Source organism: Canis lupus, chromosome 34, assembly GCF_048164855.1.
Source record: "Canis lupus baileyi chromosome 34, mCanLup2.hap1, whole genome shotgun sequence".
Taxonomy (NCBI): Eukaryota; Metazoa; Chordata; class Mammalia; order Carnivora; family Canidae; genus Canis; species Canis lupus.
This window is the reverse complement of record NC_132871.1, coordinates 9850279-9871482: the sequence shown is the minus strand read 5'-3', so window position 1 is coordinate 9871482 and position 21204 is coordinate 9850279. Positions and strand designations below refer to the sequence as shown.

At 41.7% G+C, this 21204-nt stretch overlaps 2 protein-coding genes across 14 annotated transcripts in view; one reads left to right on the top strand and one right to left on the bottom strand.

The window, feature by feature from the left end:
• The first annotated feature begins 1316 nt into the window (after positions 1-1316).
• On the top strand, positions 1317-11066 carry HNRNPA3 (heterogeneous nuclear ribonucleoprotein A3). 8 transcript variants are annotated; one of them, XR_012023881.1, is made up of 12 exons: positions 1317-1498; positions 3502-3624; positions 3716-3862; positions 3958-4168; positions 4444-4533; positions 4616-4708; positions 4790-4870; positions 5260-5403; positions 6389-6511; positions 6611-6683; positions 6776-9381; positions 9465-11066. XR_012023881.1 is itself a non-coding variant. In XM_072811270.1 (11 exons), exons 1-10 carry the CDS (start codon positions 1427-1429, stop codon positions 6661-6663), a joined length of 1134 nt encoding a protein of 377 aa, XP_072667371.1. In that variant the 5' UTR covers positions 1317-1426; the 3' UTR covers positions 6664-6683; positions 9465-11066. The 8 variants fall into 8 exon arrangements, 7 of the variants coding, with proteins under 7 accessions (XP_072667371.1, XP_072667370.1, XP_072667369.1 ...); XM_072811270.1 differs by lacking the exon at positions 6776-9381 and having other exon boundaries at positions 5260-5400; XM_072811269.1 differs by having other exon boundaries at positions 5260-5400; positions 6776-11066.
• Positions 11067-15998: 4932 nt separating this feature from the next.
• The window catches only part of NFE2L2 (NFE2 like bZIP transcription factor 2), a 97417-nt gene continuing 92211 nt past the window's right edge, over positions 15999-21204 (bottom strand). For all 6 annotated transcript variants that reach the window (XM_072811265.1, XM_072811266.1, XM_072811261.1 and 3 more), the window contains exons 2-5: positions 19954-20220; positions 19338-19427; positions 18510-18701; positions 15999-17726 (exon numbers count right to left, since the gene is read on the bottom strand). In XM_072811265.1, the coding sequence (XP_072667366.1) occupies positions 16500-17726; positions 18510-18701; positions 19338-19427; positions 19954-20217 (1773 nt within the window). In that variant the 5' untranslated portion in view covers positions 20218-20220 and the 3' untranslated portion in view covers positions 15999-16499. The remainder of the gene's footprint in view (positions 17727-18509; positions 18702-19337; positions 19428-19953; positions 20221-21204) is intronic.

Genomic DNA, 21204 nt, shown 5'->3' with positions numbered 1-21204 from the left:
GTGTGCCCCGGGTTTGACTAGGGTGGGGCAGTGCCCTAAGCAGGTCGGCACAAGGCGGGTGCAGCACAAAATGGAGTCAGTCCTACTCTGCTTGTCCAGGAGTAGGGGATTTTTGTTAAATTTCCTGGGTCCCACAATTTCATTTCAAGTCTTTACAATTCAAAAGGAGGGCTTGATCAATTCAAAAGGAGCTGCTCTTATTGGACTGCTACGTTTACAGAGCATTTTTTTTTTTTTATAAGATGTTAACTATTGGAGAGAGACGCAGAGACACAGGCAGAGGGAGAAGCAGGCTCCCTTTGGGGATCCTGACGCGGGGCTGGATCCCAGGACCCCAAGGTCACGACCTGAGCCACCCAGGCGCCCGAAATACAGAGCATTTCTAAGCAGGGGAGACGGGTCAATTAGGATCACGTTGATCAGAACCTTTGTTTTCACTATGGATCCGGGGGTTATGAATTTACAGCTCTCACAGGGGTTGGAGATCACCTAATCTCACCATTTTCAGGACAACTAAAACTCATTAAGGTCGAATGATTTAAAATTACTCGGGCAGATCAAGAAAGGTTTATTGCCATCTTTCCCCCCCTCCCCCAACTCTTGATCTCGCTCCTTATACTTCAAGACCACGTTGGAAACATGAAGATAAAAATCAGTCGCGCAGCAGCAGCCTTATATGGCCCTCCTTTACAGAAATCTTGTAAACCGGTCCTTTCAATCTACGAGATCCGCGAGAACAGCCGCTTCGGCTCTTTGCAGCGCCCAGCTGTGCCTCGGCTCCGGAGGGAGCGCCCGCCCCGAGCTGCCCCGGCGGCCCCGCGGCCTTCCCCAGGTGCCCGGGATTCCCGCGGGGCGCGGGCGCGGGGATGCTCGGCGCTGGCCTCGCAGGCCCGGCCCCTGGAAACGCGCACGGGGAGGCCGGGGCGGGGGCCGCCCCGCAGTCCTAACGTCCAGGAGACGACAGTGCGGCTTGCTTCGGGGACGGGGAAGCAACCACGTCGCCACCGAGCACCGGGAGGCCCCCCCCAGGGGGGGAGGGGAGGGGTACGCGAGAAGAAAGAGAAAGGCCCTGCTCCCCGGTGACGCGCGGTCACGAGGCGTCCTCCCGACGTGGGCGCTCACCATTGGCGGAGTCCGAGCCGACGTCCCCGCGGCAGCCCGGGCGCGAACGGCGGAAAGGGCGGCACCGCGCGGCCGGTCGGCGAGGCGCGCGCGCTCCCGCGGCTCGCCCCGCCCCCGCTCCCCGCCCGCCAATCCGCTCGCCCGTTCTCTCTTCGCGCCCAGTTGGCCACGCCCCCTTCCCGGCTCCGCCCCGCCCCCGCCAGGACGGCGGCGCGCGGAAAGGGCGTCACGTGACGGCTGGCCCCGCCTCTTCCTCTCGGTCCCATATTGAACTCGAGTTGGAAGAGGCGAGTCCGGTCTCAAAATGGAGGTAAAACCGCCGCCCGGTCGCCCCCAGCCCGACTCCGGCCGTCGCCGCCGCCGCCGGGGGGAGGAGGTATTAGGGGGAGAGCGGGGGGTTGCTGGGTAGTGGCCGGCGTGGGGGGGGCCTAGCTCCGTGGGAGCGGGGAGGCCGGGTGGACGGGATCGGCCGTCCCGCGCTCTGCGTTGAGCCGGGCGGTGGGGGGGGGGGGAGGGGAGCGGGCCCCGGACGCCTTCTCGGGGCCCTTCGCCCTCCTCGCCTTCTCCTTCGGCTGCACAGGTGGCCCCTCGGAGGCGCTGCGTGGCCGGGGAGGCCTGGGGCGGGGGGAGCCGGCCCGCCGGCCCGCCGGCCGCGCGGCCTCGGAAGGGAGGCCGAGGGCGGCATGGCGGGCCCCGGCGGGAGCGGTTGGGAGGAGGCGGTGGGGGAGGGGAGGGGACGAGCAGTCACATCCGGGCGAGCGGGCGGGCGGGCGGCGGCCACATTGACATTGATCCGCTGCCGCGTTACGAAATGGCGCATTGGGCCGCAATGGCCGCCGCCTCGCTCCGCCGCCGGGAGAGCGCGCGCGGGATTGGAAGGCGGCGGGAGGCGGCGGCCCGGCCCCGGATGCCGCAAATAGCCTCGGATCCCGGGGCCTGGTGTCTCCGCCGAAGTGGGGCCGGCGCGTTTCCAGTCCTTTCAGCTCTCCCTCAGGCCGACCAGAATTTTAATTTCTCCTGGTTTTTTTGGCTTTTTTTTTTGTTTGTTTTTTTGTTTTTTTTTCTTCACAGCACCCAGTTGACAGGACGCAGTTTTTTTTTTTTTTGATTAAAGTTCGCTGCTTTAAAAATATTTCCTGATGTGCTATTTTAGCTAAAGTCCTTAGAATTATCCGTCTCTTCGCGCCATTGTGGGGCGGCTCTGGTTGTGGTTTCTTGGATTTTTGTGTGTCCAGAGAACTGCAGCCACAGTTGAATTTTTCATGTGTCTGAGGTGACTTGATGTGGGTTACAATTTTTTTGGGGGGGGGGTCACCTTTATGTATGTTTTCTCCGTTGAGCGTGATTAACGCAAGATTCTGGAAAAGAGGCGTGAAGTGAATTGATGCGTTAGGCCATTAATCATTTGACTTTTTCTAGCGCGTGACAGTCTTTTCCTATTAAATGCCTTAACATCTCCACTTTGGAAGACACACGAAGACCTTAGAATGTAAATGTGAGCCCCTTTATTTAAGGACTTTGGATGAACTCTGCCTAATGCATGCGTTCAATGGCAGTTGCTGGAACTTGAGGAGCTAGTTCAGTTGCAAACAATTCAGGCCGTATCTTCATTTAAATCTCAGTTTCTGTTTTCCATTCTTGTCAAAAAGTACATCCTAATGTTTAATACAAGTACGGTTTGCCGTTTTTGTGACCCTGTAACGTGTTCTTGGCGTTTTTGCTGTGTGATACAAGTCTATCAAATAGGTGACTTTTACTAGCATATAACCTAAACCATAAGTTGGTTACAGAAAGCTATAAAAGATAATGGTGGGTTTCTTTTTGTAGTTTTTTTTAGGGGCGGGGGGCATGCTGGGTTAGCCTTTGAAGAATACCTGTTTTAAGCTCGTGATTTGTTTGAAACTGATGGATTTTTTTAAGAATTTTCTGCCTAGAATCTTTTCTATACTTCACAGTTTTGTGGTTTAAAATTAAATGCTGGAAGTGTAGCCTGATGAGGGAAGACGTGAAAAGTGGCACGGTTGGAACACTTCTGCAGCACTTTGGTTTCATAAAGAACAATCTGTCAGTAGCAACTTGAAAGGAATCTGTCCTCAGATACTTTTAGTTGTCTGAAGTTTAGGGACTTTTGATTCTGGAATTTTCTTGGACTTAAATGTAGTTGAAGGGATGTTGGCACTTGAAAGGCTGGCTATGGATTTTGGGGAGGTATTTTGGTACCTTTAATCAGTTGATGTGATCTTACTCCAGTTTTTAATTGAACACAGTGTTAATGGTGCAGGAATTTGACGCTGAGCTTATTTGTAGCAGACTAAAGACTTGTGCGCTCCAGCAATTTACCTGCTAAAAGAAATCATTAAAATGTATTTGTTTTCTCAGGGCCATGATCCAAAGGAACCCGAGCAGTTGAGAAAACTGTTTATTGGTGGTTTGAGCTTTGAAACTACGGATGATAGTTTAAGAGAACATTTTGAAAAATGGGGCACACTTACAGATTGTGTGGTGAGTTACTAAAGGAACAAAAAAAGGTTATTAGAGGGATATAGGACCTGTACCAGATGTATTTCACTACTTTAAAATTTTTGTTTTGTAGGTAATGAGAGACCCCCAAACAAAACGTTCCAGGGGTTTTGGTTTTGTGACTTACTCTTGTGTTGAAGAGGTGGATGCAGCAATGTGTGCCCGACCACACAAGGTTGATGGGCGTGTAGTGGAACCAAAGAGAGCTGTTTCTAGAGAGGTACTTTTTTAACATTACTTTGTGTAATATGAGAGATTCTTGGAGAATTTGGGTTTTGACCTTTTTTTTTTTTTTTTTTTTTTTTTCATTTATAGGATTCTGTAAAGCCTGGTGCCCATCTAACAGTGAAGAAAATTTTTGTTGGTGGTATTAAAGAAGATACAGAAGAATATAATTTGAGAGACTACTTTGAAAAGTATGGCAAAATTGAAACCATAGAAGTTATGGAAGACCGGCAGAGTGGAAAAAAGAGAGGATTTGCTTTTGTAACTTTCGATGATCATGATACAGTTGATAAAATTGTTGGTAAGTAGACGTTGATTGGAACTTGATTGAGAAAACAGAAAAGGTCTCTTTGTGCTGTGTTAGATTTGCAAATTGCTTAATCGTTTTGTATTGTGTTTAATAGCATGAAGCATATGGCTCAGTTTTCATAATGACTTTCTAGAACACTTCCTCATTCTCAGTCACTTAAATATTTTAATGAGTTATGTACTGATAAAGGTTTTCATTTATTTATATGTGCTTTTCCAAACATCAAATAACTTCTGTTTGTTTGTTTGATTAAAAAAAATTTTTAGTTCAGAAATACCACACTATTAATGGGCATAATTGTGAAGTGAAAAAGGCCCTTTCTAAACAAGAGATGCAGTCTGCTGGATCGCAAAGAGGTGAGTAGTTCAATATATACAGATACAGTGGTATAAGTGGCATTTGTAAGGTTTTTAAAGCTCTCCCTTGCCCATGTTAAAGGTCGTGGAGGTGGATCTGGCAACTTCATGGGTCGTGGAGGAAACTTTGGAGGTGGTGGTAATTTTGGCCGTGGTGGAAACTTTGGGGGAAGAGGTAAGAGTTCTCTTTCAACATGTCTACTTGAAATTTATTGGTAAATTGTGTATTTTTAATTCATACCTTGTTTTTCCTCAGGAGGCTATGGTGGTGGAGGTGGTGGCAGCAGAGGTAGTTATGGAGGAGGTGATGGTGGATATAATGGATTTGGAGGTGATGGTAAGTTTTTAATAGATGTTTAATATTTTGACTTTGTTTTTGTACTTTATTGAAGGTTATGTATTTGTTTATATTTTAATTTCAGTTAAAATTTGCATGGTTAACCATTAAAGTATGCTTCTGAACTAAAACATCGGAAGACTAGACTTTTTCCCCCTAAATTTGAAACATTAGCTGGGTCTTTCATGGCCAATAATATTTATTGTACTAACATTTGAACTAGATTGTCTGTCTTGGGAGAACGTTTATTATTTTTTCTTAGTGAACTTTAATTCCAAAAATTAAAACGATTTTTAAGTTAATTGATAGCCACATAAATTAGAATTTAAACTTGAATTTACACATTTATGTTTTTGTTGACTTTTCTACCCCCCCCTTTTTTTCTTTAGGTGGCAACTATGGTGGTGGTCCTGGTTATAGTAGTAGAGGAGGCTATGGTGGTGGTGGACCAGGATATGGAAACCAAGGAGGCGGATATGGTGGTGGTGGTGGAGGATACGATGGTTACAATGAAGGAGGAAATTTTGGAGGTGGTAAGCTTTCACTTGTTTTAAATATTCAAAATCGTTCATAGTTATTACAGTGTTAAAATGTGTTAAAATGCAGCTTTTGGTCATTGTAATATTATAAAATACTCAAATGATGGGTGATTTAACTGAATTTTCTTGCTTTGCTGGCCATTTATCAAATTGGTAAAGTGTGTTTTTTATATAATTGAAATGGATGGTTATTTTTCAGTATTGTATTCATTGCCAGAATTTTATTTAATTCTAGGCACTTTTAAATGGGACAAATGGGAATTTCAAATTAAATGCAGACATCTTCAATATAAAGTGTTGTCTGGAGTTTAGGGGACACAGGAATACTTGGAATTTTAATGTCTAGTATATTTTAGACAGCAAGTTTGCATTATTCCATGGTACTTGCAGATAAAGAGCTTTGTTATGGATGCACTGAGTTTTGTTGGGGTGTATTAATGTTTGAACAACAAGGTGGGCCTTTTTTTTTTTAATTCTATGTCCAATGTGAGCATCAACTCATGACCCCAAGATCAAGAGTTGCATGGTCTCCCTGCTGAGCCAGCCAGGAAGATTTTTTTAATAGCCAATTTAGGATACCTTCTTTGTCATTGATTTAAAAGTTGTGTTACGTCCAAATGAGAGTGACTCAAGCATAGTTTTGATGGTGTTGAAGGCAAGAACGTGAACTAGGATGTTGGCATCTGATGTGGACAAAAGATGGCACCTATCTAGATACATACTCTTCTGTTCACTCTGTTTTCCCTTTCTTTTTTTTTTTTTTTTTTTCCTCCCGCCTGTTTTCCCTTTCTTAATGCCTGAGGTCTGCTAGTGTGGGCCTCTCTTGTGCAGTCTGTAGTCCTATAAACTGTTTTTGAAGGGTTGCATTGTAAGTGTCCTAGAGTGTGCTGTTATGATTTATGGAAAGATAATAGGTGCATACATTAAAAATAGAAATAATTGTTTAGGTTAACCACAAATAAAACTTCTGTAATTTCAGGTAACTATGGTGGTGGTGGGAACTATAATGATTTTGGAAATTATAGTGGACAACAGCAATCAAATTATGGACCCATGAAAGGGGGCAGTTTTGGTGGAAGAAGCTCGGGCAGTCCCTATGGTGGTAATTAATTTTTTTTTCCTTTCGTTAAAATTTTTCTCTGGCTTCTTAATTTAAAAATAAAAACTTCTAAACATATTTTTAAAATCTGTGTGTTTCTAGGTGGTTATGGATCTGGTGGTGGAAGTGGTGGATATGGTAGCAGAAGGTTCTAAAAAAATTTCAGAAGAAAAGGGTAGGTATCTTTAAAATTTTATCATGATGATAAAGAATATGTGGAACTGTTCACTGAGTGTAATAATTTTTTTATCCTGTATTATTCAACAGGCTACAGTTCTTAGCAGGAGAGAGAGCGAGGAGTTGTCAGGAAAGCTGCAGGTTACTTTGAGACAGTCGTCCCAAATGCATTAGAGGAACTGTAAAAATCTGCCACAGGAGGAACGATGATCCATAGTCAGAAAAGTTACTGCAGCTTAAACAGGAAACCCTTCTTGTTCAGGACTGTCATAGCCACAGTTTGCAAAAAGTGCAGCTATTGATTAATGCAATGTAGTGTCAATTAGATGTACATTCCTGAGGTCTTTTATCTGTTGTAGCTTTGTCTTTTTCTTTTTCTTTTCATTACATCAGGTATATTGCCCTGTAAATTGTGGTAGTGGTACCAGGAATAAAAAATTAAGGAATTTTTAACTTTTCAATATTTGTGTAGTTCAGTTTTTCTACATTTTAGTACAGAAACTTTAACAAAATGCAGTTTTGAAGGTGTTTCCTTGTGAGTTAACAAGTAAAGAAGATCATTGTTAATTACTATTTTGTATGAATTTTGCTAAAGTTAACTGTAAAGAAACACCTGCTGACTTGCAGTTTAAGGGGAATCTATTCTCTGCATTTCCAAACCATGAAATGAATGGGCTCTGACATGTGGAGAGAATAGATATTTGTATGTTTGCAATGTGTGTTTTAGATAAATAGAATTGGGTATTTAAATTAGCATATTTGTGAATTTAATAGCATTAAGATTTACCTTCAAATGAAAAAAAACTCAAAATTCCTATTTGGTTTTTGTGCATTTTCTTTCAAAATGTAATCATATGATTTTAGTGTGTTAGTTTTGCTGAGAGTCCTAGCTGTGTTTAGAACATCTCCATTCTACATTCACCTTGGTCACATGTGAACTGCCATAGTTTTATTTGGGTGTAATGAATGTCTACTGCCCTCTGTTTAAATTTAAATTCTGGAAAGGGGTAGTGGATGTTTTCCCTTTCCCTTAAAAACCATTCTTAAAAACTTCAAAATACAGGACCACTAAGCCTGCTGTGTCTGAGCAAATTAGTGGCTACCCTCTTTTTTCCTTTTTAAAGCACAAGAGGCCCATATGTCTTCAGTTATTTTCCTTGGTTTAATATATATATTTTTTTGATAACAAGCTTTCAGAAGCAAGAGAATAAAAATCATGCATTGTTGAACCCTTAACTGGCTGGCATGCTTTCCTGTTTGTACCCTTTATATTTTATTGGATAAAACCAAGGACAGTCCAGATAAAATCCTAAATCACTTACTGCAGTAGAAGTGTAGCACAGTTGCTTAGTACAAGCTTCTCACTTCCCAGAGACCTGAATTCAAATTTGAATAGCCTGAGTTCTTGCTCACTTAAAATCCAAAAGAACACACTGTTATCCATGTGTATGCTTGAACCTAAATCATGTTGGTATGAGTTAACAGTTTGGTTTGGAAGACCTTGGTTGGGAAGAGTTTCAGATAAGGTCATATATATAAAAAGCAATGTCTACTGTTTTGCGCCAGCTAGTGCTTACAATTTCATTCGAGCCCTAAGTTATGTGCTCCGCTGTTATTCTTTCTTTGGCAGTTGAACGTTGAATTCGAAATTTTTTTGTTTTCAGAAGTACTAAGCAAAACAAGCAATAAAAAGGGGAATGGGGCGTGCTAGTGTTTGAATATGCTCTCTTGTTGCTCTAATTCTGTGCCTCTGTGCATTATTAATATTTGGATGCATGCAATGCCAGCATGGAAATCGGTCTTCACAGATACTGCAGTTTTCCAGAATACACTCACAAACCAATAAATGTAACAGACAACATTCCATTTGTTAATGGACATATGTGAATAAGCAGTGTAGAAAATAGGCTAATATTAGAAAATGGTTAAGTCTTTAACAACTCAAATGTGGTTATATAAATGGACACTGTCAATGTTCATAACTTAAACCTGGGTACCTGGTCAAAGTACTGCTTGGGAAACATTTTATTAAAATTGAGCTAAATTGTCTCAAGTTCTTTTATTCGTATAATAAAGGTTGAAGGAATGGGGGAGATTAACATTTCCTGTTTCTATGTTTGTGAAATTGTTTGACACAACCTTGACAGTATCCTTTAATGGCATATGAGGTTAATTGTACTGTTAACAAACTTTCTGTGTTCTGGAACTAGTTTAATAGTGAAATATTTTCAGTAAGTTGATGTTTGCAACCTATAAGCAGGTGAAATCTGTGTATGTGACCTGTTTATAAGTTGTATTAGCTTAGTTCTTGTGAACAGTGTGGAAAAAGTAAGCCATGAGGAGAGCGATTTAACCAGCTTTAAAGGACCTAAGATGTGCATTTTAAGCACAGTCTGGATCAAAGGAGACTCACTAAGACAGGACTTCAGAAGCCTTTTGAGTATGGACAAGTCAGCATAAATAAAGAATGACAAGGCAGCAGCAAGAGCTTCAACTACAGAGAAGTGAAGGCATAAGATACTATGGTGATAGTGAGCAACTTTACAAAAGCTAGTTAAATCTGCTTATTACATCTGAAATATCGAAGAAAGTCTAGCAGGAAGGAGCTCTTCGCCTTTTGGAACATCAATGAGAGATAGTTGCCACAGTCACTAGGTCTAGCATTTAGACCTGCAAGGAAGGGCAATAAGCATTAGGTAAGGCTTGAATTTGAATTTTTTCACTAATTAAAGAGTAATTTTTTGTAAAGCAAGGTAAGAGTAATCTTTTTGATTTGCAGGTTGAATGAGAACCCTACTTGCCTAAATGAGGAATGTCTTTCCTACCATCTTAAATACGAAGGTTTCTGGCTGGGTAAGGTTTGTAGCTCACAGTAAAAGCTGGTGACACCATTTGTTTCCCTACAAATTCATATTACACATTTTGAAACTATTAGGTACATGGGCAAAGTTATTCAGCTGAACACTTTGAGAACCACATCCAACACATTTTAAAGTTTTAGGCCCTGCAACAACCACGAGTATCTAGTTAGATGTGGCCCCATGTATACAAATCATTGTTGGTGTCTTTAGGGTAGAGTCAATTTTTGATAAGGAGTAATAAGCATGACACTTGTAACAGAAACATTAAGCTGCCAATCCCCATTCTATTAATAAAAAAAAACACCTTAGAATGAGCGTTCAGAATTGTCAGGTGACACACATAGAAAAATGGTCTTCCTTCAAGTGGCCTCATAAATAATCTTGCATATAAATTCAGGGAATTCTTTGAAGTAATAGGATACCTTTTTGGTTCTTTTTAAAACGAGTTAGCCAGAAGTAGTGGGGGCATAATATGCTAATACTCCCTTTTTAAAAGATTTCCCAAAGAATAATTAAAATATTACTCAGTTACTATTCAAATCAGTTGCTGATTATTCATAGGGGCTATTGATACCCCAAAAGGGCTTATTAAAAATTGAGCTTGGAGGGGTGCCTGGCTGGTTCAGTTGGTGGTAGAGCATGCAACTCTTGCTTGGGTTTAGGAGTTCAAGCCCCACGTTGGGCAAACACTTGAGATGGGCTTACGATGGTTCATAGATTGCAAAGTTCATACATAAAGACAGGTTAAGTTTGCTGGAGTTTATTCTCAGATAATGACTGGTTGGCTCTGTTTCTGAATCTAAATCAGGACTGAATTTCTACACATGATAGAATGAAGTGTTAAAGGTAATAGCCTTTTAATACATTATCTTTACAAAGTGGTTTTAGTGTGAAATAAAGATAGGAAACATTTTTTTAAAAGGCATTGTTCTTTACAGTCCATCTCATTTCTTATGAAATAAAGTGATTCTATTTAAATGTAGTTCCACTGTCATTCCTGGAAAATGTGCTCTTCAGTTCATAGCACCAGTAAAAAAAAAAGGGGGGGGGAGTTCACGGGGGGAAATGGTTGAGGCAAACTTTTCAACTGATTTTGTCAAGCCGTCTCACATGTTCTTGTTTCCCATGCTACATTATTTTCAAAAAACCCAAACCAAAAAACCTGATACACACTCGAATCTTAAAGGAGAAAACTGGGTAATAAAGGTCATTTGTTAAAGAACTGAACAACTGGAATAGGCTTGTTTTTAAGAGTGCCAGTATGAGTCACAACTTGAAACATTTCTAGCTAAGTATCTTGGAGTTCCAACTGATGTCACAAGTAGTTGAGTAAGCAAGGTAATGCAGGGGTGATGTAAGGATTGTTAGCCTATATAATATTCAAGATTACTTTAAAATTTCAATGTTTTATCCTGATTTTTAAGACTTAAGAGGTGGTCTGTAATGGATTCAAATGTTCATTTGTAGTATAATGAAATGTTTACAGAAAGATAACTTTTTCATTAAAATATTTTTAGAAATGTGTGTGTGGTTTTGTTGCTTCACGATGTCCGTGTGATTTTAAACACTAGGTGAATATTACATTGGAAGGAACTTTGATATAGCAATTCGCTTTAAGGATTATGGATTCTATTTAGTGGAAAACAATACATGACACTAGAAATGGGTATGGAAAAAATAAACGGAAAGCCTATTTGTTTTAAATGCCAATCTGTAAGATGCTGGGGTGACATGAGAAATCTGAACTTTTGGGAAAAGTTAAGGATAGGACAGTAGGTGACGAAAAGTTGGGAAGAGAGGTGGGTGGGGGTGTGTTTCACATGTTGGATGAAATTTCTTTCCCCCCAGAAAGGCAGCAGATTGGTTGAATCTTGTATGAGGGAGGGCGGGGAGGAAAATAAGGAATTTGGTCAAACTGCAGTGCTGCATTTTAATCCAAATAAAGGTGTGTGATGATCGTTGTGTTACAGTGATCCTTTTGTGAGGGTTTTGAGAATTGAATTTTTTAGGAAAACTTTGCAGCGTAATTATTTGAATTCTTAGCATTAATAACATTAAATACTTGGGAGTTGAAGCCATGTGAGAAATTTGAGCTGTTTGGATTATAACACACATATGCAGTGGTTTTATACTCTGCAGCTGTAAGTATAATAGTTTGAGTTCCAAAGTAACGGCAAGAGTGGACGTTATTTCTACAAAATATATTTGCCTTTATCCTTACAAAGTGGAAATTAGGCAACAAAAGATTGGAATCTCCTGTGTATTCATGGACTGCAATTAAATCTTGAACATGAGTAATTTGCAAAAGTTTAACCTTGTTAGGTTGATGGAAGTTAGGATTGGATAGAAAGTACCAAGGATAGGGGAAGACTTCAGATTAACAGGTAAAGTATGCCATTTTTGCTTACATTTTTATCAGTTAATGGCAGGGTACATTGAGCTGCATTTAAGTGATGAAGCTTAAGAGGATACCATGCTGAGCCAGCTAGGAAATGTGAATTTGCCCAAGATACTCCATTTGTAAAATATATTGGTAAGTGGATAAATAAGTACAAGGGTGTTGGCGGCTCTAAAGTACTTTAAAATATGAAGTGGTTAAGTGTCACTACATTCATGTATTATACCCATTTTATAACTTATAAGGGCCTATAATCACAAAAATGAGTATCAAATGTTGACTAGTTAGACCTGAAATTAAAATACAGGTAATTTTCTCTAAAATACATTGCCGGTCTCCATTGTCGATAGAAACGTTGAGTAGACTATCCTTTAACGTACTTAGGAAAAGAATTTTAATAGGTGATCTATTTGGGTTTAATCACATTTGTCCTACTCCTATCTTTAATTAGGTATTGGAAAACCGATTATATTACTATATAGCAAATTTTTACAGAATAAGTTTTATGAGCTTGGACAAGTTGCTTGGGGTTTCATTTTTACACATGCTACACATTGGCAGTTGGTGATGCCAACAGACACCTAGGAATGTTGGGTTTTTTAAGAGATTTTATTCATGAGAGCCAGGGAGTCCAGGACAGGCCGAGGGGAGTAGTGGGCACCCTGTAGGGAGCCTGATGTGGGATTTGATCCCAGGACCCTGAGATCCCGACCTGAGCAGAAGGCAGATTACCAACCACTGAGCCACCCAGGTGCCCCAAGAGTGTTGGCTTCATATACATTAAATAGAATTACTTAGGGATCCCTGGGTGGCGCAGCGGTTTGGCGCCTGCCTTTGGCCCGGGGCGCGATCCTGGAGACCTGGGATCGAATCCCACGTCGGGCTCCCTGCATGGAGCCTGCTTCTCCCTCTGCCTGTGTCTCTGCCTCTGTCTCTCTCTCTCTGTGTGACTATCATGAATAAATAAATAAAATCTTTTAAAAAAATAGAATTACTTAAAACATTACATTGAAAATAGTAATGAAGGGGCACCCAGGTGGCTCAGTTGGCCGTCTTGACTCATTTCCACTCCGGTGGTGAGCTACCACCCCCCCACCCCCGCCGCATCAGGCTTTGCGCTCACATGGAGTCTGCTTAAGATTCTCTTCCCCCTCCCCCCAAATAGTAAAATACTGTTTGATTTAGTAATACACGCTTCAAATATTAAATGAGGCTAGTGGGTCTGACGAGACTGAAGTCCTGCGTATGTGGCATTTTGGAATACGACAGCAATCTGGTCCGGATTTTTAAGAACAGTACTGTGAATACCATTGTGATTTGTTGTCTGTAGTATTGAAGGAAATGTTAAATTTCACTAAGTGTTAGTAACCCCATCAAAATTTTTACGTTCTGTACACATTACGAGCTGTTTTTACCTAATTCCTGTTTTGTAAAATGGAGATTATACCCACTTTCGTTAAATCTGAAAGTTAAGTCTGATAGTTGGCTTAAAGAACTTAATCTGGTGTCTGGTCCATGGTCCCTAAAGATATTTTTGGTAATAATTATGGGTACTAATAGCCCAAGCATACTTAAAATTTAATGGGTGACAGTAAAGTTATGCCAGTGTCTTAAGTGTTTTTCTCTACTGAAAGTTTTTGTGGTTTTTACATTTTTCTTCAGCTCTCAAAAGGTATAAAAGGCAACTGAAAATGAACCTGTTCTGAGAAGTGTTTTTAAGGAATGAATGAGGATTTTGTGTATGTTCTGAGGCTTAAAAACCTAAGTATGGTATGAGGAACAGTCACCCCTTGCCTAAAAAGCATGGGCTTGAGAAATCTCAGCAAGAAAGTGTTCTTTACACAACAAATGCAAGATCCCTCGGGTCAAGATTGCTAAGAATGCTTGATCCGCATCCGTGTGGAAGGCATAGGGACACATCTTAACACCAGAAAGGAGTTTAATATTTAACAATTGGGTAGTTTAATGAGGACAATATAAATAAACCTGGCCTCATTTTTTTGTCATGGGGTTAGGATCTGTTTAAAAACTTTAGTTTCTAATTCTGCATAATGCGGTATGTGTGGTACTTCCGAGTCCGTTTTCCAGGTGCCCTACGGAACTGGCTTCTTGAACTCCGAGAAGTCTGTGCCAGCCAATTCCAGGTGTTCGGGGGGGCCGCACCCCCAACACACGCCTATAATTTTATCTAAGGTTGGATACTTTAGTCAAGATCCAAGATTTTGGGGGGGGGGGGTTGGAAAGAGGAGGTCTCCAAGGAGAGCAGCGCCGCCGCCACCACTTAGAGGTAGAGACCGTTGGCTGGGGAGGAAGGCCAGGGGCCGCGTCCGAATGTCGCCTCCGTACACCCGTTGGGTTTTGAAGTCTGTTTTTTGTTTTTGTTTTTGTTTTTTTTTTTTAATTATTTGACAGAGTACAAGCAGGGGGAGCATCAGGGAGGGAGAAGCAGGCTCTGCTGAGTGGGGAACCTGACCCAGGGCTCGATCCCAGGCCCCTGGGATGGTGACCCGAGCCGACGGCAGACGCTTGAGCGACTGAGCCACTGGGCGAGGCGCTCTTTGAAGTCACTTTCGACCCTGAGCTTTGTCGTTCGAGCTCAGTTCTTAGCGGCTAATCGGACTTCAGTTTCTTTCAAGCTAGTCAGGAAGAGGCGTCTGGGTCCGGCCAAGTGAGACGGTGCAAGCCGGCGCGGGACAGGCCTCCAGGCCTCCGCCCAGGCTTCGCTAGGGCCCCCCTCCTCCCCCCAGGACGCGGGGCTCTGCCGCCGGTGGGCGCCCAGGGGGGCGGGACTCGGGGTGGGACTTGCTCTAAGTGTGCACAACTCTCCGACGAGTCACCAATTCCCCACTTTAAAACAACACAAGACAAACTGATTGATTAGATGAAGAAATCGTGAATTAATGCTGTGAGGGAGTCCGTGCGGCCCCCTGGACAGCCTGCAGCTTCCCGGAGTTTTGCGGGGCCTTGCCTTGGTCTTATGGGTGTTTAAGCTCCCAGTGTGTCCCAAAGTGAAATTTCCCACCTAGACTTTCCTTCTAACCAGGCATCTCAGGGCAACTCAGTTCTCAAAGCTGTTTAAGTCCTTGACCCCACCTTCACCCAACACCTTCTCTCACAATTTTAGTTCTGCCTTTGAAATCTGCAGAACCCAGTGCCTTCTCCCTATTCCTGCGTTCACCACCCTAGCCCAAGCCAACACCATCCCATGTGTTTCAGAGCTTCCCCACTCATCTAACTGCTCCCATCTTAACCCCCTAGACTATTTTCAACACATGCCTAAGGAAACTTAAAAACCAGATGTTAATCCTACTAAATGCCGGTGGTTCCCATGTTGCTAGATAAAAGCCAGAGCCTTTGTGAAGGTGTAACAAGAATCTGTGCCATCCATGTTGCACTCCTCTACCTGCTGCTTCTCCATCTTCAGTCTTGTTGGCAATATTCTTTAGCTAACAGAATGAGTCTCCCACACTTTACAGATGTTGCCATCTCAAGGCTTTTCCTACTCACAACCCTGTATTTTAGCGTAGGGGCAGAGAGAGAGGGAGAGGCTCTTACGCAGGCTCCACAACCAGTGCAGAGCCTGACACCGGGCTTGATCTCATGGCCTGAGCCAAAATACAGTTGGCCGCTAATTGACCAAGTCTGTTGGGCACCCCCACCCCCCAAAGCCTGTGCAACCCTATTTTAAATTGCAATGCTTCCTTTCTACTGGCCTTCCCGATCCTGGCAGGTGTAAGGTTTGCTGGCTTCAATTACAGGACAGGGATTTCCATGGTGTCTTCTGTACTTTAGAGGACACCTAGCACATGGTGGGCCTCAATGTACTGACACGAGGAAACAACGTTTTCATGTCAAGAAAACACCGTTTGAGATATACTTGCTATTGAAGAGAGAAAATATCTTGATAGACATTATTTCTTTGTATCTCTGGGACCAGAAGTTTAGTATAAAATGCTTTTCACACTTTGAAAACATTCTGACAATGCAAAACACCTAAATATGTAAAGTGTGGTGGTGTTATGGAAAATAACAATAAACTCGAATTCCCAAGAAATAATTTAACAGTCATAATATTCCTTTATTAGTACCAGCTTTTCAACTAAATTGGTTTTTGCCAGGGCTAAACAATTTAATATAAAAAAAATGCCTTTTTGTTCATACAGTATTTATAAAAAAGTACATAGTGGTTAGTTTTGCAACAATTTGTTTTTAGCCAGATGTCATATCATATAAACCTATGAACGTAACAAATGAGATAAGAACAGTATAAATAAAGTTTTTGTAGTATTTACACTTATACAGAAACTAGCCCAAATGGTGTTGTAAGAAATTAAGTTTGCAGTTAAAGTGAAACTACTGATTCAGCATACTGATGACTTACTTTAATGCTTTTTAAAGTTTATATTATTTTCTACACTAGTTTTGACTATAATTTTGCATAGAATTACTTATAAAGTATATTTTTGCATTTCACATCACAGTAGGAGCTTTTAGTATAACAGTACAAAAAAAACAAACAACCCACTAGCTCGGAAAAAGTCACTTCTTCTCAAATCTAGTTTTTCTTAATATCTGGCTTCTTACTTTTGGGCACAAGGAATACATTGCCATCTCTTGTTTGCTGCAGGGAGTATTCACTGGGAGAGTAAGGTTTTCCATCTTCATCACGGAGCATGCTGAAGACTTCAAGATACAAAGTGCTGAGTTGTTTTTTCAGTAGATGGAGGCTTTTGTCATTCTCGCCCTTTTCTTTGAGCAATTTTTCTTTTTCATCTTTTAAATGATCCAAATCTTGTTCCAGTTCCACTATATTTTCCAGTTTTCTTTTTCTGCAATTCTGAGCAGCCACTTTATTCTTGCCCCTCCTGCGTATATCTCGAATTAATGCCAGCTGAGCCTCATTGAATTGCTCCTTTGACATCATCTCATTGAAGTCATCAACAGGGAGGTTAATGATTTTTTCAACAGGGAATGGGATATGGAGAGCTTTTGCCCTTAGCTCATCTCTTGTGAGATGAGCCTCCAAGCGGCTTGAATGTTTGTCTTTTGTGAATGGGGCTTTTCGATGACCAGGATTTACCGGCGATTCTTTCTTTGGCGTGTTTTCACACTGGGCGTCATGCGCTGGAGCACTGGGCCCTGGAGATGGTGACGGGGGCTGGGCTGGATCTCCAGCAGACTGTCCCGGCTGTGTTTTAGGACCGGTCTGTTTGACACTTCCAGGAGCACTATCTGTCTCTTCCATTTCAGAATCACTGAAGCCAAGTGCTGTGTCTCCATAGACAGAAGATTCCACTGAGTGTTCTGGTGATGCCATGCCAGGACTTGTGTTCAGTGAAATGCCAGAGTCAGAATCGTTGAATTCTGTGCTTTCAGGGTGGTTTTGGTTAAACGCTTTACAAAGTGATAAATCAGAAACATCAATGGGCCCATTAAGAAGTTCAGAGAGTGACTGGCTGAAAGAAGCAGAGGAAGGCATGCTGTTGCTACTACTGGGTTCTGCTATGAAAGCAGAATAAAATTCATCACCAAAATCTGTGTTTATTGTGGCATCTGAATTTAATGAGTTCACTGTCAGCTGGCTGGAATCTTCTGTGGAGAGGATGCTGCTAAAAGAATCCTCGAAAGCACTGAGAAAAGGTGGACTGCAGTTACCTACTTCTTTTTCCAGTGAGGGCATTGAGGGGTAGAAATGATAATTGTTGTCGATTTCTGTCATTTTGGTTTCTGGACTTGGCACCATGCTAGTCTCGACCAACTTGTCATTCTGAATATTAAGACACTGTGGAAAAGAAATTTTTACTAAATGTAAATCAAGGTGAAATATTTTTGATAGCAGATAGTCTATATTTCATGGCAAATATTTATTTTTTAAAGATTTTATAAGTAATCTCTATACCCAATATGGGGCTTGAACTCACAACCCCGAGATCAAGATTTCCATGTTCCACCAACTGAACCGACCAAGTGCCCCTGATGGCAAATAGTTTTAAAAGCTGGAAATCTATATCTGATTCTGATTCCCCACCCCCATTCTTTCCAAGCTCTTCTGTAATTCAGCTAATTCCCATCCATTTCTAACATATTTATGTCTAAGTATGCCTGGGTGGCTCAGTGGTTAAGATTCTGCCTTCAGTCCAGGGTGTGATCCCAGGGTCCCAGGATCGAGTCCTGCATTGGACTCTCTGCATGGAGCCTGCTTCTCCCTCTACCTATGTCTCTGCCTCTGTCTCTCATGAATAAAAAAATAAAAATAAAAGCACCCTCCTGGGCATTTGGGTGACTCAATTAAGCAGCTTCCATGGCTCAGGTCATGATCCCAGGGTCCTGGGATGGAGCCCCACATCGGGCTCCCTGCTTCCCCCTCTCCAACGCTTATGCTCCCCTGCTCTCTCCCTTATGCTCTCCTGCTCTCTCCCTCTCTCTCAAATAAATAAATAAAATATTAAAAAAAGCACCTTCCAATCCTTCCATTAAGTAGGTGGCATGTAAATAGTAACTGGATAATTAAAGGCACTGAATATCAAAGTGTCTTTGGTATTTATTGATATTAGATCTTAGTTACCTGCAGTTCTGGAATGGATAGTAGCTCCTCCCAAACTTGCTCAATGTCCTGCTGCATATTGTCTAAATCAGCAATGACTGACTGAACGGCAAGAGTCTGAGGTGACTGAGCCTGATTAGGAGCAATGAAGACTGGGTTTTCGATTTGGCTGGGAATATCAGGAACAAGGGACTGAAATGCAGCTGAAGAAACCTACAATTGACAGAGCATTTATCTCCATGAGTCTGCCAGCATCAGTGGAGAAGTACACCCCAAGGCACCCCCACAACACCTTCAACTGGACTTGGCTAACAGTTCTCTATTTCTTTAGTTATAACCACTTATGAAACCACTTATTAATGAAACAAATCTCTTTTTCCCCTGCCCGACTCTAAACTTAATCATTTACTAGTTTAGTTGTTTTATCCTATACATTCAAAGGTAAATTTCAAAATAAGTATAAATCTTTAGGATTTTTAATTTGTATGTCTCAGTAAAAATATCTAGTATAGTGCTTCAAACATAATAAATTTACTAAAAGTGTTAATTGAGCAAGTCTTGGTTTATTACCCAGCTTGCTTTTTACACACCAAAATTTATTTCTAAGTACCTACAACCAATGAGTCATTTGTTTCCATGGTTATGCAGATCCATGCTTCTGGCTATACAGCAGTAAGTGTATATTTTGTAGAGATATATTTTTTTTAATTGTAAAGTTATCTACAGGCTAAGGATTCTTTGACAAAATTTCCTCTTAAAATATTTTTTTTTACCGGAGACACACTTAGAGGATATATTAGATACAGTGATTAGATATAGTGGAGGAGTTTCACTGTTAACCAAATGTACCTCATTGTCATCTACGAACGGGAATGTCTCTGCCAAAAGCTGCATGCAGTCATCAAAGTACAAAGCATCTGGCTTGGGAATGTGGGGAACCTAGATAAAAGAGAGAGACATAAAAGAAAAAAAAGATTGTTCAGTGTCATACGGTGTTTATAATTTAGTTAGACATTTATCTTCTTTCCGAAATCAGTTTAGTGTAGTACAGAGCACAGAATCAAATCAACCAGACTATCTGGGTTTGAATCTTGGCTTCCCCAGTTTTGAGCGCTCCGGGCAAGCAAGTTACTGAATCTCTGAGCTGCAACTGCTCATCTGCAGACAAGATGCGAGTACTCTGTACTACTTTTACCGCTGCCACCACCGCTGCTGCTTGACACTTACGTATGTTTCCACAGCTTAGAAAGCACCTTCCCGTGATTTATGTCCTCCCAATCCTACAACTCTGTGAGGAACTCATCAGGAAGCTGAGGTTGGGAAGGTGACTTGATATGGTCATGAAGACAGTAAAAGGCATAAAAAAAGGTGAAGTGAAACTCAAATCCAGATGTTTTAACTCTTGGGTCGGTATTAGTTCCATAAACCCTGCCACACACCTTCCCAAGAACAGAGTTTTCTGTACCTGGGAGTAGTTGGCAGATGCACTGGTTTCCGATGGGATGTGTGGGGCTGGCTGAACCGGAAGGAATTCACCGGTCTCTTCGTCTAGTTGTAACTGAGCAAAGAAAGCTTTCTCTTGCTCCTTTTGGAGTTGTTCTTGTCTTTCCTTTTCAAGTTTTTTCTGTTTTTCCAGCTCATGCTCCTTCCGTCGTTGACTGAAGTCAAATACTTCTCGACTGACCCCAAGATCTATATCTTGCCTCCAAAGTATGTCAATCAAATCCATGTCCTATGTTTAAAAAAAAGGAAAGAGAGAGACCATGGTTAAGATGGTTTTTAAAATGGCAGATATCATGTAGTTTACATTATGCCACTGTTGATGGCCGGTGGTAGGGAGATGACGATCTGAATGGGAACACAGATCCCATGTTCTGGAAGGACACGGTTAATTCCAATCAATGAATCAAGAAACAAGAACGTACAAACAGCCATCCATTCTAATACTTATAACTTGGATTATTAATGACCGGGTGGTAGTAGAGGTCACTACGGAGCAAAGGAACACGCACATTAAAGCTCTTGAATTAAGGGAAGCCCCACACGTGTTTAATGGAATACAGAAATGAGAGTAACTCCAAGCCACTGGTTTACTATGAGAAATGGGAGTTTGGGAAACATGATCAAATATGTGGAGTTTCTTCTAAACTCAGCAAATATCCAGTTTACAGAGTGGGGGAAAACCCCTGCTAAATGTCAATCTAGCAGCTGTGAAACAGCACCATTCTTTTGGTGTTTCCTACACGGATTACTTTCCCCCATCATCTCTAGCAACTCTTGTTCCTGTGGTTCATTTATGGAAACAATCTCCGGACTTGGGTGTTCGCTCCGGAGGCCTGCACAAATGAGTACGGGGAAGTCCTGGCTAATGGTCATCTCGTGACCCGCAGGTGAAGCAGGGGGCTGCAAGGGGCTGCCCTGGGAAAGGGTTTCACTTCTGGGAAATCACAAATAACCCTCTTAAAAACAAACACAAAATAAATTAAAAACAAACAAACATGGCTCCAGGGAAGGATGGAAGGTACTAAAAGTTTTAAGATACAGGGAGAGTCTTGCCACGAGAGTAATGGTTATTTTGATCTCTGTGACAAAGCTAGGCCGACGTACCACGTCTAGATTTTTCTAATCACAAATGTGTCAAAAAGCAATTTTTCTGACTTATAACTTTAGTTTTTGGAAAAGTCTACACAGGTAGGAAATAAATTTGTATTTTTTT